The sequence below is a fragment of the Dryobates pubescens genome, chromosome 15 (assembly GCF_014839835.1).
Source record: "Dryobates pubescens isolate bDryPub1 chromosome 15, bDryPub1.pri, whole genome shotgun sequence".
Lineage (NCBI taxonomy): Eukaryota > Metazoa > Chordata > Aves > Piciformes > Picidae > Dryobates > Dryobates pubescens.
This window is the reverse complement of record NC_071626.1, coordinates 22867187-22882066: the sequence shown is the minus strand read 5'-3', so window position 1 is coordinate 22882066 and position 14880 is coordinate 22867187. Positions and strand designations below refer to the sequence as shown.

The 14880-nt window shown below is 44.7% G+C and overlaps 1 protein-coding gene across 1 annotated transcript in view; it reads left to right on the top strand.

Moving 5' to 3' along the window:
• The window catches only part of DERA (deoxyribose-phosphate aldolase), a 69938-nt gene that overhangs the window by 13155 nt on the left and 41903 nt on the right, over positions 1-14880 (top strand). The window contains exons 3-5 of the mRNA XM_054167838.1: positions 1939-2086; positions 4861-4956; positions 6224-6358. Of these exons, the coding sequence (XP_054023813.1) occupies positions 1939-2086; positions 4861-4956; positions 6224-6358 (379 nt within the window). The remainder of the gene's footprint in view (positions 1-1938; positions 2087-4860; positions 4957-6223; positions 6359-14880) is intronic.

Below are 14880 nucleotides of genomic sequence, written 5' to 3'. Positions count from 1 at the left end.
GAACAAAGGCATAGAGAGCCATGAACTTTGACTACAGAGAATCATTTGGAAGAAGGGGATTTAGTGTCACTCCCTCCACATGTCTGTAGGACAAATACTTAATTATTTCTATTACTTCTCCACTCTCTGTTCAGTGGAACAGATTGCCCAGGGAAGTGGTGGAAGCCCCATCCCTGGAGGACTTTAAGGCCAGGCTGGATGTGGCTCTGAGCAGCCTGAAGTAGTGTGAGGTGTCCCAGCCCATGGCAGCGGGGTTGGAATTGGATAATCCTTGAGGTCCCTTCCACCCCTAACAATTCTGTGATTCTCCTGTGTGGAGTACACAGGCACTGAGCTACTCAAGTAAGGTTTTAAATTTGAAGAATGCCAGAGGCACCTCTCCTGTGTTTGAACACTGTCCTTGCAGGTTACTCACCTGCTGTTTATTTCACAGAGATGATTTTGAACCTTTACATGTTTAAATGAGAGCAGCAGCACAGATTCAAGATTTGAAGCCCATTTCCCACAATACATATTTGAAAATCCCTTTAAAAAACAGTTCATAGCAGTTCTTGGAGCTTTTTGACTACAGCTGTCATGATGATTTTGTGATTCATGTCATAAGAGAGGAGACAAAAATTCCCTTGAATGAAGGATAAAAAAAAAATCCAAGTGAAAGCAGCTTAGAAACATTTAAAGTGGGAAACCCTTTTGAGATGTTTCAGGGTGAAAGTAGAAATTAGTTAGAGACAAGCAGTCAGGCTTAGACCTGTTCAGTCACCCCAAAGCAGCTTTCAGTGTAATGTTTACTGCAGGTTCAGAAAGGGACTTAAGATCTGCAGTGTAAAAGGAACTTAAGATCTGCAGGGTAATACCTCCTTGCAGAAACAAGCTATGCTGTCTTCACTGACAGTTTCAGATCTTCATCAGTGCTACAGACAGCGAGACTGAAGGCACTCTCCACAGGTTTGCAGATGATACCAAGCTGAGTGCTGTGGTTGGTAAGACAAGGATGGGGGGCTATCCAGAGGGACCTAGACAGGCTAGAGACGTGGGCTAAGGAGAATCTCCAGAGGTTCAGTAAGGCAAAGTGCAAGGCACTGAGGTTGGGGCAATCCTTTATATCAATAGAGGCCGGGGGATGATGAGACAAAGAGAAGCCCTGCAGGAAAGGACTTGGGGGTACTGGTGGCTGAGAAGCTGGACATGCCAATGAAGCCACTTGCAGCCCAGAAGACAAATTGCATCCTGGGCTGCATCAAAAAGAAGTATGGCCAGCAGGTAATTCTGCCAGTTTGCTCTGATGAGGCCTCGCCTGGAGTCCTGTGTCCAGCTCTGTGGCCCTTAACACAAGAAGGATATGGACCTGCTGGAGCAGGTCCAGGGGAGGGCCACAAAGATATCAGAGGGCTGGAGCATCTCTCCTATGAGAACAAACTGAGATAATTGGGTGGTTCAGCCTGGAGAAGAAATGGCTCCAGGAAGACCTTGTAGCTGCATTTCAGTATCTCAAGGGGTCTTACAGGAAGGCTGGGGAAGGGCTTGTAGCAATAGTATGAGGGGCTGTGGTTTTAATCTAGAGCAGGGTAGATTTAGGTTGGACATTAGGAGGAAGCTCTTTACAATGAGAGTAAAGAGCTGGAACAGGTTGCCCAGAGATGTGATTGAGGCCCCATCCCTGGCAACATTCAAGCTGAAAGCTGATGGAGCCCTGAGCAATCTGATCTAGTTGGAGGTGTCCCTGTTCCTGCTGGCCACTGTGTCTAATACAAGCCAGGATGCCAATGGCTCTCTTGGCCACACAGGCACACTGCTGACTCGTATCATCTATGTTACAACCCATATGTTTCCTTGTTTTTAGAGTGAGAGCCAGGCTTCTGGTTCTTGCATCTTCTAAGTCAGTTTGGCTTTGTAATGGTAAACTGAATTACTATATTCTTGGTTTCCCTCCCTTGGTAGGCTGCTTGGCTGCTGAAAGCGGTCACCTGCATCGACCTTACCACACTTTCAGGCGATGATACTGCTTCAAACGTTCACAGACTGTGTTTTAAAGCAAAGCATCCCATCAGAGAGGATCTGCTGAAAGCCTTGGACATGCACGATAAAGGTATGACAGCTTTTGGTGTGTGTATTTTGCAGAGAAAATGTTTATAGAATAGAACAGAATTAACCAGGTTGGAAAGGACTTTTGAGATCATCAAGTCCAACCTATAACCCAACACCATCTATGTTTCCTCATGAGTTTTTCAGTTTTCAGAAAGGTGAAAAAATGGCCTTTTCTTCCTGTAATGGAAGCAGTTATAGTGGGCAGCACTGCAGAGAGAACAAACTAGGTCCTACATGGTCTTATTGAAAGAACTGTCCTATGTTCTAACTGCAAAATATTTACTCCTTTGAGTTACTGACAGAATACAAGGAGAAAAAAAAATTCATTCTCAGGCAGCCAAAATGAAGGATGGACTGAGGGCAGCACTGTGAGGTATGATAATTAATGAGAAAATTTGGTGTGGAAGCCACAAGTGTGTAACCTCAGTGTATGCTTCTAATAACAGTTCACTGAGATGTGACTGACACGAGCTGAGTGTTCTGTTCATCTGCTGATGCCTTTACGAGATCACAGAAGGGAGAAGTGCTCGTGTGGCTCCTTTGGATTTCATCCTTAACTTCTGTTTCTGTAGGTAACTGTTGTGCCTGCCACCTTGTCTGTCAGTAAAGATGCATTCCACAGTCCTAAGCATGGTTTTTTTCTTTCAGAAAACATGCTACCTGCTTATTTTGGTATTTTAGATAGCAGACATCAATGCAACCCAGTCTCCTTTAAGGAATTAGTGCTGTAGTGAGTATGGGACTCTGTCTGTGTCATGTATTAACATGATTAACACACACACAGGGTTCCCAGCTAAGGCAACAGAGTTGATGGGGCAGAAGAGAGCCCTTAAAAACAGGTGGTAAAACCTTCACTGACATTACTGAAGCAGACTCCACCTTGAGACTGTTGATATAACTGTGTTGATTGGTTAGAGGGTAGAAGGGCTCTGCAGAGGGACCTTGACAGGCTGACAGAGTCCAACATGATGACATTCAACAAGTCCAAGTGCCAGGTGCTGCACTTTGGCCACAACAACCCCATGCAGTGCTACAGGCTGGGGTCAGAGTGGCTGGAGAGCAGCCAGGCAGAAAGGGACCTGGGGGTGCTGGTTGACAGTAGGCTGAACATGAGCCAGCAGTGTGCCCAGGTGGCCAAGAGGGCCAATGGCATCCTGGCCTGCATCAAGAACAGTGTGGCCAGCAGGAGCAGGGAGGTCATTCTGCCCCTGTACACTGCACTGGTCAGGCCACACCTTTAGTCCTGTGTCCAGTTCTGGGCCCCTCAATTTCAGAAGGACATTGAGACTCTTGAATTTGTCTAGAGAAGGGCAGTGAGTCTGGGGAGAGGCCTTGAGCACAGCCCTGTGAGGAGAGGCTGAGGGAGCTGGGTTTGTTTAGCCTGGAGAAGAGGAGGCTCAGGGGAGACCTTCTTGCTCTCTACAACTACCTGAAGGGAGGTTGTAGCTGGGTGGGGGTTTGTCTCTTCTCCCAGGCAACCGGCACCAGAACAAGAGGACACAGTCTCAAGCTGTGCCAGGGGAAGTTTAGGCTGGAGGTGAGGAGAAAGTTCTTCCCAGAGAGAGTTGTTAGCCTTTGGAATGTGCTGCCCAGGGAGGTGGTGGAGTCACTGTTCCTGGAGGTGTTCAAGAGGGGATTGGACATGGCACTTGGTGCCATGGTTTAGTAGTCATAAGGTCTGTGGTGACAGGTTGGACTTGATGATCTTTGAGGTCTCTTCCAACTTTATTGATTCCATGATTCTATGAACTATAAATAAACTTCTTTTTTCCCAAGCAGCATTTCTGGCTTCTTCCAGATGCAGTCACTGACGTCTCAGTGAAACCTATTTGACTTTTGTCCTGTCATGTTGGCCTTATGATGACCTAACAGAACTAGAATCCCAGTGACATTTGGGGCATGCTTTTACTGGTGAAATACTCCAGTTTTCAGTGGATGTTGGTGCAGTGATTGAAGTCATACCAGGTAGAACCAAAGGGGAATCAGGCCTCTGGTTTTAAGCTAGACACATAAAATATCAAAGATTAATCTTTTTTTTTTTCATTTTTTTGGAACTTGGATTTATGGACTCTTCAGATAGTTGAAGTATTAAATATGAGGTCAATTATCTGAGACTTGGAGAGAATAGCAGCGTTTTAACTTGAAGTGCCGTAGGACTGCATTAACATAAAGACTGCTCAGTTGCTGCTGGGCTTAGCCTGCCTCAAGAAGTAAGGACAGATCTTGGCAGTGTGGTTTCTCTCACAGTACTCTGATGACTAAGCATGTCTTAACTGTACCTGTTGGCATTAAACAGTAAATCTGTTGCTAGAAATCTTTGTGTTTTAACTCCTGCTAAGGTAAACCTGCTCCCAGGGTCAGATGAAGGAACACAAGGGAGGTAGCAGTATAGAAAATTCCCTGAAATGTTTGAGGAAATGTAACAGAAATAGCATGGTTTAGGTGTTTAAGGTCCTTGTGAGAATGCAGGAGGGGGGAATAAAACCAGTGTACATATGCTTGCAGAATGGATTGCACTCCAGAAGGTGGGAATCTATTCTATTCTATTCTATTCTATTCTATTCTATTCTATTCTATTCTATTCTATTCTATTCCATGCCATTCCATTCCATGCCATTCCATGCCATTCCATGCCATTCCATTCCATTCCATTCTATCCTATCCTATCCTATCCTATCCTATCCTATCCTATCCTATCCTATCCTATCCTATCCTATCGTGTCCTATCCTATCGTATCCTATCCTATCCAAAAAAGTTAACTGTGGCTTTTGCAGGCATCACTGTGGCAGCTGTTTGTGTATATCCTGCCAGAGTCACCGACGCTGTGAATGCCTTAAAGGCTGCGGGTTGTAACATACCAGTAGCTTCAGGTAAGTCAATTAAATACTTGGGTGCTATAAAAGATTGAGAAAAAACAAGCAGTTTGGACTTGATTCTTTTTCCCCTCCCCAGAGAGAATAAAGAGAGGAGGTACCAGGTGGAAGGAAGGAGTTGGAGGGAGGGGTTTGCTTCTGGTATAATCTTTTGTTTTCTTTCAACTTCAAGCTTGTCAGGAATGCAAAGTCTGTTTTGCTGGAAGCTTTACAAAGAGGTCCTTAAGATTTATCAGTGTTCTCATCACCCAAATAGAAATTTAGAATGTGTACTGGACAATGTATCAGTAGACACTAAGTAAGTGATGATGATAATACTAATAAAGCAATATGATATTTAGGAGTTCTAATACAATTCTTTTTTCCCTATCAGTTGTTTGTTTTTTAAGTGTAATCCTGCAGGCTGAATTCAGTGAAGCTGTGTGCAGAGGCAAGGGTTATTGCCTGCTGAGCAGCCTGCCAGGTTCAGGACTTGTACTTACAAATCTAATAGTGCCAGCTCTTCTCCAGTCACCACACATGAGAGACAAGTCTTGAATCTACAATAAGCAGGAAGCAGAATCAACTAATTATGCGGGTTGGAAGGGAGCTCTAAATGTCATCTGGTCCAACCTCCTGCTTAAAGCAGGGACTAACTGATGTTACATCAGGTGTTTAATGCTGAGATCCATGTTTTCTGGCTTTTTTTTGTTGTTGTTATGTAGGGGAAAAATGTACTAAATGTATTTATATATCAGAGAGAAAGAGGATCTCTGACAGGGCCATTCTTTTTAAGGTTTGCAAGGTTACCTTTGGGTTTTGTGCTTGAACATCATAGAGGTGACCTTAAGTAGACTTCATTGAAAGCAATTTTTGCTGTACTGTGATTTAGCTTTTAAACATATTATTGCTAGGATTTAACATGAAATAAAGAATGAGGAGAGTTAAAAATGTATGGATTGTTTCATATATGAGTTCACTCCTTGCTTGCTCAGTTCTACTGGAAGCAATAAATACTGTAGGCTGCTTTGGAAAAGTTTAAGGCATGTGAAAGAGACCTTTTCACCAGATGCATTTACTATGTTGCTGGATATTGGTTCTTGAGGGAAGAGCTAGTTCTTGTGAATGGAGAGGGTAGGATGAAGTGAATTTAGATGTTTGGTATCAGGGTAGGGATGAAAAAAGAGCAACTTTCAGACTCTTTGACGTAATAGAGGTTTATGCAATTTGAGGATCAATGTATAAAATATTTTCTTCCCTCTACCTGCATCCCCCCTCTTGCTAGTGGCTGCTGGGTTTCCATCTGGACAAACTCCTCTAGAAACCAAACTGGCTGAAATAAAGCTAGCTGTGGAATATGGTGCCAGAGAGATTGACATTGTCATTAGCAGAAGTCTGGTGCTGGCTGGCCAGTGGGAAGGTAAGGACCCATCCTTTGGCAACGAACCTAAACCTCTGTATGTGCATGTGCAAACTGTCTTTTTGTCTTCCCCAGGTCTTCACATCAGTCTTTGAAGAATTTGGTCCCTCCCCTAAGAGGGGATAGTCTGGGCCACCAGACTTTAGTAAGAACACAGCTAATTTATGAGGTACAATTGCATTTTTTAGGAAGAGAATACTGTTACAAGGTCCTGTCAGGCTGGGCATGCAGAATGACTTGGTGGTTTGAAAATTCAGGTCTATTCTTTCTCTGCCTTTAGAGGATGTTGTGGTACAGGATTAAAAAAACAAAGAAAGCAAAACCAGGCAAGTGAAATGGAAGTGAATGCCTAATTATTTGAACAGTTTTGTTAGAACTCCCAAGGGGCTGCTAATGTAGATGATACCTTGTTAAATATACATGTCTCAATTCTTGACAAAAATATGTATTTTAGTTGTTTTCTTTTCCCTGGAAGTTGTGGGTACAAATTGACTGTTCATATTATTATTGATGTTCTCCTGCCTGTAGACTACTGCTAATTAGTAAGAACAATAATGCTGAAGATGGTTTTTGCTCTAATTGCCTCCTTAATGTACTGTGAATAGTGTGCCTTAAGTGCTGACAATGCTCCTATAACTAATCACCATGTGAAGGTAAACACATCATTGTCTGGGAATGAATTTTCCACCTAGTCTCATAATGCAGGGCTATAGTAGCCTGTTTGCTTGGAAGACTTCTTAAAGGACCCCTGGTACTTGAGTTTGGTTAAGGAAGTACAATCATCATGGTAACAGAATCACAGAATTATTGAGGCCAGAAAAGATCTATGAGATCAAGTCCAGCCTATGACCTAACACCACCACATCGACCAGCCCTTGTCACTGAGTGCCACATCCAATCTTTCTTTAAACACCTCCAGGGATGGCGACTCCACCATCTCCCTGGGCAGTCCATTCCAGTGTCAGATTCCCTTTTCCATGAAGAAGTGCTTCCTAACATCCAACCTAAACCTACCCTGGCACAGCTTCAGGCCATGACCTCTCATCTTGTCACAAGTTGCCTGGGAGAAGAACCTGACCTCCACCTTACTACAACTTCCCTTCAGGTAGTTGTAGAGTGTGATAAGGTCCCCCCGAGCCTCCTCTTCTCCAGGCTGAACACCCCCAGCTCCCTCAGCCTCTCCTCATCAGACTTTCCCTCCAGTTCCTTCCCCAGTCTTGTCTCTCTCCTCTGGACCTGCTGCAGCACCTCAAGATCTTGCTTGAAGTGAGGGCCCAGAGCTGCACACAGTGCTTGAGGTGAGGCCTCATCAGTGCTGAGCACAGGGGCAGAATTCCATCCCTAGTGCTGCTGGCCACACTGTTCCTGATACAAGCCAAGATGCCATTGTCTTTCGATGCCACCTGGGCACACTGCTGCTAACAAATCATATTGTCTGATTTTGGCCTTCCTTCAGGTGGCATTCAGAATCAAACCAACCCCCCCACACATTTCTGCATGTCTTCAGGACACAGCCTGCTTTGCACTTGTGCTAACACCTTGACCTTTTCTGTAGTATTTGCCATCTCCATCCTTTTGTTCTTAAATATATACACCTGTCATAGGCTGAGTTTTAATTTGCTGCTGTTATTCAAAGCCATCCTACCTCATGCCAGCTTCAAAATGAGAGTGCTGGCTGGAGCAAAGTATGATGGGGCCAGAAGTTTGGATTCTAACACTTCCTGTTCTGGTTGCTGCTTTTGGGTTCCAGGTTTTCTTGGGTGTTGGCTCCCTTCTGCTGAGATGGCAGTGGGACAGAGAGGGATGTGGCTCCATGGCTTGGGCTTTTAGCTCGCTTGCTTCTGCTTGCTGCTTCCTACAGCTGTCTGCCTTGGGTTTTCTGCATTAGGCTAAGGTAATTGTGCATGTTATCTCATTCATTCAATAAACTCTTATCTCCCTCTCCTTGTCTCAACCAGGAAGTTTGTTTTTGTGGGTTGTTTTTCCCCTTGCTTCTGTGTTGGTGGAACAGACAGGTCAACCCATTCTTTGATTTAAACCATTGCAGCAGCTTTACAAATCATAGAATCAACGAGGTTGGAAGAGAACTCCAAGATCATCCAGTCCAACCTACAACCCAGCCCTATCCAATCAACTAGAGCATGGCACTAAGTGCCTCATCCAGTCTTTTCTTGAAGATGTCCAAAGATGGTGATTCCGTCACCTCCCTGGGCAGCACATTCCAATGGGAAATCACTCTCTCTGTGATGAACTTCTTCCTAATATCCAGCCTGAACCTCCCCTGGCACAACTTGAGACTGTGTCCCCTCGTTCTGTTGCTGGTTGCCTGGGAGAACAGACAAACCCCTCCAGTTCCCCACCACTTCCCTGGGAACCCTGTTCTGCTGCTCTTACTGACCATGGTATATTCATAGAATCATAGAATCAGTAAGGTTGGAAAAGACCTCAAAGATCATCAGGTCCAACCTGACACCCAACACCTCATGACTACTAAACCATGGCTTCAAGTGCCACATCCAATCCCTTTTAGAACACCTCCAGTGATGGTGACTCCACCACCTCCCTGGGCAGCACATTCCCATGGCCAATCTCTCTTTCTGGGAAGAACTTCTTCCTAACATCCAGCCCTAAACCTCCCCTGGCACAGCTTGAGACTGTGTCCTCTTGTTCTGGTTCTGGTTGCCTGGGAGAAGAGACCAACCCCCACCTGGCTACAACCTCCCTTCAGGTAGTTGTAGACAGCAAGAAGGTCTCCCCTGAGCCTCCTCTTCTCCAGGCTAAGCAACCCCAGCTCCCTCAGCCTCTCCTCACAGGGCTGTGCTCCATACCTCTCCCTAGCCTCATTGCCCTTCTCTGGACACATTCAAGAGTCTCAATGTCCTTCTGAAATTGAGGGGCCCAGAACTGGACACAGGACTCAAGGTGTGGCCTGACCAGTGCATAGTACAGAGGCACAATGACTTCCCTGCTCCTGCTGGCCGCACTGTTCCTGATGCAGGCCCGGATGCCATTCTCGCCGGATGTGCAGTTTTCTAGATGTGCAAGCTGAGATCTCAAAGTGTAGTTGCACCATTTCTGTCACATATTGTTAGCAGCAGCTCAGGACTCCTGAAGGCAAGCTGTGTTTTCAGTTTCACGTGGATCACTGGAGCCTGGAGTTGCACATATGTGGCTGAGAGCAGAGCTGAAGGAGCTGTGTTGCGCTGATAGCCTTGTGCTTGTCATGTTGTTAACAAACCTGCCATTAACATGCGAGACAGAAGGGATTCCAGCTCATTTTCCAGTTCCTCATCATGATTACCTCGATCTTTTGGTCTAACAGAAATCAAAACATCTTCCCTCCTCGTCTCACTTCCTACCCTTAACATCAGTCAATATGACTGACTGAAGAAAACCAGCAAATAAGAGCTGAGTTGTTGTGGTTTTTTCTCTCTCTCTGGTTTTATTGCCACATTTTTGGACAAGAGCTGTTTCTTCAAAATGTAAGCTGGTTGTTTCCTTGCTCCCCTCCCCTCCCAATATCTTTAATTCCTGTGTGGAAGATATGGATTTATCCCCTTTATTTTGTGATTTTTAAAGACAAAATATATTAAACTAAAGAAAAAAACCCAAAAAACACAGGCAAAAAAAATTCTCCAAACAAAAAACTCAACCACATGAAAAACACAGACAAAAAACAACCCCCCCAAAAAAAAACCCACAAAGCAAGCCAGCCTATATAGAATATATTTGGAGCCATATGCTCAATGATATAATCTGTAGTAGCTCCACTGCCTTAGCTGTTAAAAGGGCTGTGACATAAGAACCCTTCTACTTTGCACCCACTTATTTAAGATCTCTTACTGCTTCCATGACCTTACTGCAGTCCACTGGCTGTCAGGATTGTTTGCTTGAGAAATGTGTAGGGGGAGGAACCTTTCCTCTGGGGTATTTAATAGCTGCTAAAAATCAATATAAGGGTACTGAATGGTTCCAATTTTAGGAAAGCCACAAAAAAAAAAGCCACCTTTCAACACTTTTCCAGCAGGGAAATGAAAACCACAGCTGTGAAAATCATGTTTGGGGGTGGGTTTTGTTGTTTGGTTTTTTTTCCTATCAGATCTAAATTTTTCTGACTTCTACAAAAGCACCTACTAAAAACAAATCTAAAGGTCATGGAAGCAGTAAGAGATCTCAAATAAGTGGGTGCAAAGTAGAAGAGCTCTTATGTCACAGCCCTTTTAACAGCTAAGGCAGTGGAGCTACTACAGATTATATCATTGAGCATATGGCTCCAAATATATTCCAGATAGGCTGGCTTGCTTTGTTTGTGGGGTTTTTTGGGGGGGTTGTTTTTTGTCTGTGTTTTTTATTTGGTTGTGTTTTTTGTTTGGAGACTTTTTTGCCTGTGGGTTTCTTGTCTGGTTTTGTGTGTGTGTGTTTCTTTTTTTCTTGTTTGATTTTTGGTGGTTGTGGTGTGGGTTTGTTTTGGTTTGTTTTGGTTTGGTTTGTTTGTTTGCTTGTTTGTTGGTTTCCCCCCTCTGCCTTAAGACTTAGCCTTTTTTTTAGGATGAATAGTTTTAGTGCTGTGTTCAAGATGCTGCACAGTACTGGGTATTTGCTTTGAGAGCTCTTGATTTGCTGTTCCTTGGTTTTTGCAGTCAGAAGGAGAATCATTTGCAAGCTCTTCCTGCTGGCTTTAGCTCACAGTTAAAAATATGCCTGCAAGGTTTTCTGTGATAGAGGTGTTTCCAAAAATCTATGTGCTACTGCTGGTGACCAGAGAAGCTCTTATCTGCTATATCAGTCACAGGTGTTACCAGGACTGCAGTATCCAGCTCTGCTCCTGCTGCTGATCAGCTTGACATAACTGAGCATGGACTTTGTGGAGGCACAGGCTGTCCCAGGAGCAGCTTGGGACCCCTTGAAACACTGGGTGCATTTTCAAGTATGATTAACTCCACCAATGCTTTAGGCATTTGCCAGGGAGTTTCAGGAGACTCAAGTTATTTGTGCCTTGATTTAGAATCATAGAAGAGACCTCCAAGATCATCCAGTCCAACTTATCACCCAGCCCTATCCAATCAACTAAACCATGGCACTAAGTGCCTCATCCAGTCTTTTTTTGAAGATCTCCAGTAATGGTGACTCCACCACCTTCCTGGGCAGCCCATTCCAATGGCAAATCGCTCACTGTGTGAAGAACTTCTTCCTAATATCCAGCCTGAACCTCCCCTGGCACAGCTTGAGACTGTGTCCTCTTGTTCTGGTGCTGGGTGCCTGGGAGAAGAGACCAACCCCCACCTGGCTACAACCTTCCTTCAGGTAGTTGTAGAGAGCAATAAGGTCTCCCCTGAGCCTCCTCCTCTCCAAGCTAAGCAACCCCAGCTCCCTCAGCCTCTTCTCATAGGGCTTGTGTTCCAGGCCCCTCACCAGTTTTGTTGCCCTTCTCTGCACATGTTCCAGTACCTCAACATCTCTCTTGAATTAAGCCACCCAGAAAAGGACACATTACTCAAGGTGTGGCCTGACCTGTGCTGAGTACAGGGGAGGAATACCCTCCCTTGTCCTGCTGGCCACACTATTCCTGATGCAGGCCAGGATGCCATTGGCCTTCTTACCTGGGGACACTGCTGGCTCATGTTGAGATTTAAAACAACTGAGTACTGAAACTTTTCTTTTTGAAAGGAGTGGGAGTTTTTGCACCTGCTTCATGTCAAAGCAGTTCCTGCTTGCAGTGGGACTGCTGTGCTCTGGTTAATTTTGGCTGTCCCAGAGGTAGTTGCATTTCTATTTGTGCTGTTACTGTCAGGTTGAGAGTGTCTTGTGAATGCCAGCTATTGTCTGCAATAATTGGTGTCTGAATAAAGAGCAGTATTAAATACCTACACACCTGCCCCATTAAAGTGTGCCCACTTTCCCACCACCTCAGCTAACCTGATAGACACAGATGATTGAAGATCCTCAGTTGTTCCTGTCCGTGGGTTGGTGCATGCTGTCAGATAGTGACACTGTTCAAATGATCTTGGCACTAATTGCACATAAAAGTATCTTCCAACAATAGGGAAGGTGGTGTAGCTGCAGTACTAACTCCAGTGAACAACAGCTGTGAGGAAATATCTATTTTTTTCATGGGATCTAACTTAAATGTACGTTTTGTTGATTTTATTTTGATGGGTTTGGTGGCATATCTTAGGAGGCAGAGAAAACTCTTCTTGTTACCAAAACTAGAAGGACATGAAATCTGCTCTCTCTGGCTTCCCAAAAGCTTAAGGAAAGAGTCATTCCACAAAAAGGGGCTGCATTTGGATCTAACATGAGCAGTGCTATCAAATGCACAAGAAAATAGCACTGCTTTTTTTGCATTTCCTTTTTGAGTCTCCAATTTGATGTAGGTTTCAGGAGTATCACCAACTGATCAATAAAACATGTTAGACTGCATGCTAGTACTGATTAATTCACACCTTTGGTACACAGTAAGAAACAAGGTTGAAGCCTGGTGTCTATAAAGGGACTTGCTAAGTGCATTAACCAGTTGTCTGCTAATGTGTGTGGCACATCTCAGAGGACCACCCCAGTGATCCCAGCACTGGCCTCATAGTGTGCTGATGGCATCAATAGGATGTGGCAGCGCTGCAGGCAGAGGGAAAGGTCCAGTTGTACAGCAGCTGGCAAAGCCTGCTAGGTGTTTTCAGGAGGACTGAAGGGAAAAGAAAGCTAGAATTGCTGAAAAAAATTATTCTTCAAAGCCATATCCAGGACTTTTTTAGCAAGAGAGTTTCGGTTTAAAGCTGTATTGTAGACTTCAGTAAAAGGCCTTTTTGGTTGTGTCTCTGAAGATTGAGTGTGACTGGTGAAAAAGGACTGTCTTGCAAAGTATCCTGTTTGCTTATGTTGTGTCTTTTAATTTTTTTAATTGTTACTCAAGTGGCAAAATACTATCTGCAGTCTTGTAAGAGCTGCTTTTCTCTCCACACTGGAGGGGTCCTTAATATCCCCGAGTGGCCAGCTTCTAACAGCTGTGTTTCGGTCATTTCGACCTCTTTTAGTCTCCCTTTGTTTAAAATTTTGTGGGAGCATTGCTGAGTTCTGCCAAAACTGAGGGAAGGGTTTCCCTGTGCCCTTTGTGTTGTGTTACCTAACCAGGCTCACCAGTTCCAGCCTTTTTACTGTTGGTTATGTCCAAATTTATTCCAGGCCTTACTGAATCTGTTACAATACAAAACTGCTAGAAAGATGAGCATACCTCTGGCCGTGGCACTTTGTAAATCTGAAAGCAGGAGTTGGTGAGAGGATGGTCTGCTCTGGACCATGTCCATGAGCACCCCCGTGCTGGCCTGCCCTCCCTGCCCCTGCTTGTTCCTGGCTGCAGCTGGCTGTGTGGCTGGCAGTGCACTGAGAAGCTGTGAGCGGGTGGGATGTGTGCTGGTTAGTTTCAGGGTCATGCTGAGTACTTGGAGATGAGAGCTAAGGAGATCTGTAAGTCAGAAGACAGACTGATAACAAGAGGCCCCCCAAAGGCAGTGGAGCTCTCTGTGGGGAGGGATTTGCTTTTTGGTTTTCAAGTAATGTGAAGATACAGAGATAATGGTCTGCCTTATCTGAGATCTGAAAGTCAGTCCTGCTGTTTGTGTCAGTGCCAGTAGCAGTACTTAGGTGTATAACACTGGCTCATGACACACCTCCTTCCTGAGCTCCAGCCTGCCTCCTCAGTGAGCCTGGGCATCAGAGGCAAGGTTTTGGCTCTGTGCTTGCAGCTGTAGCTTCACAGCATGCTATGCAGATGTTGTCCTGCTGGCCCTCTTGCCATGGTGCTTTCTTCACCTTTGCCAAGGCCCTCTGAGGTCATGGCACAGGACGCTCCAAGTCCTTGGTAACCTTATGGGCAATGCAGCTACTTGAGGTAGTTTGTAAACAAAGATCCATTCGGATTTGCTGGTCCTTGAGGTATGGTTCTGGATTTCCTCACCAGGGATGTTAGCAGACCATGATGGGTTTTTTTCAGGAAATTCTTAGTTTCATGAACCTTCAACTCAGGTGTCCAAATACATACATCAGTCTCCATGATCAGGCTTCCTGAGATGGTCCCATGGTACTAGGGGGAACAATAGGAAGCAAAGCTAAAAGGAGTGTGGAACCCCCAGGAGTAACAACTGGAAGTCAAGAGAGATATGTCATGGCACTACTTGATGGGGTGCTTGGTGCCATGGTTTAGTTGATTAGGTGGTGTTGGATGATGGGTTGGACACGATGATCTCGAAGGTCTCTTCTAACCTGGTCTGGTCTATTCTATTCTATTCTATTCTATTCTATTCTATTCTATTCTATTCTATTCTATTCTATTCTATTCTATTCTATTCTATTCCATTCCATTCCATTCCATTCCATTCCATTCCATTCCATTCCATTCCATTCCAATGTTTGTAATTGGACAACTTGGTCACATTTTTGGTATCTTTTAGGCTGAGCCCTTTGGCAAACATGCCTGAAGGGGACAGAGGGAGTGACAAAACAGTGTGGACAGGGAAGCATAACAGTCTCTG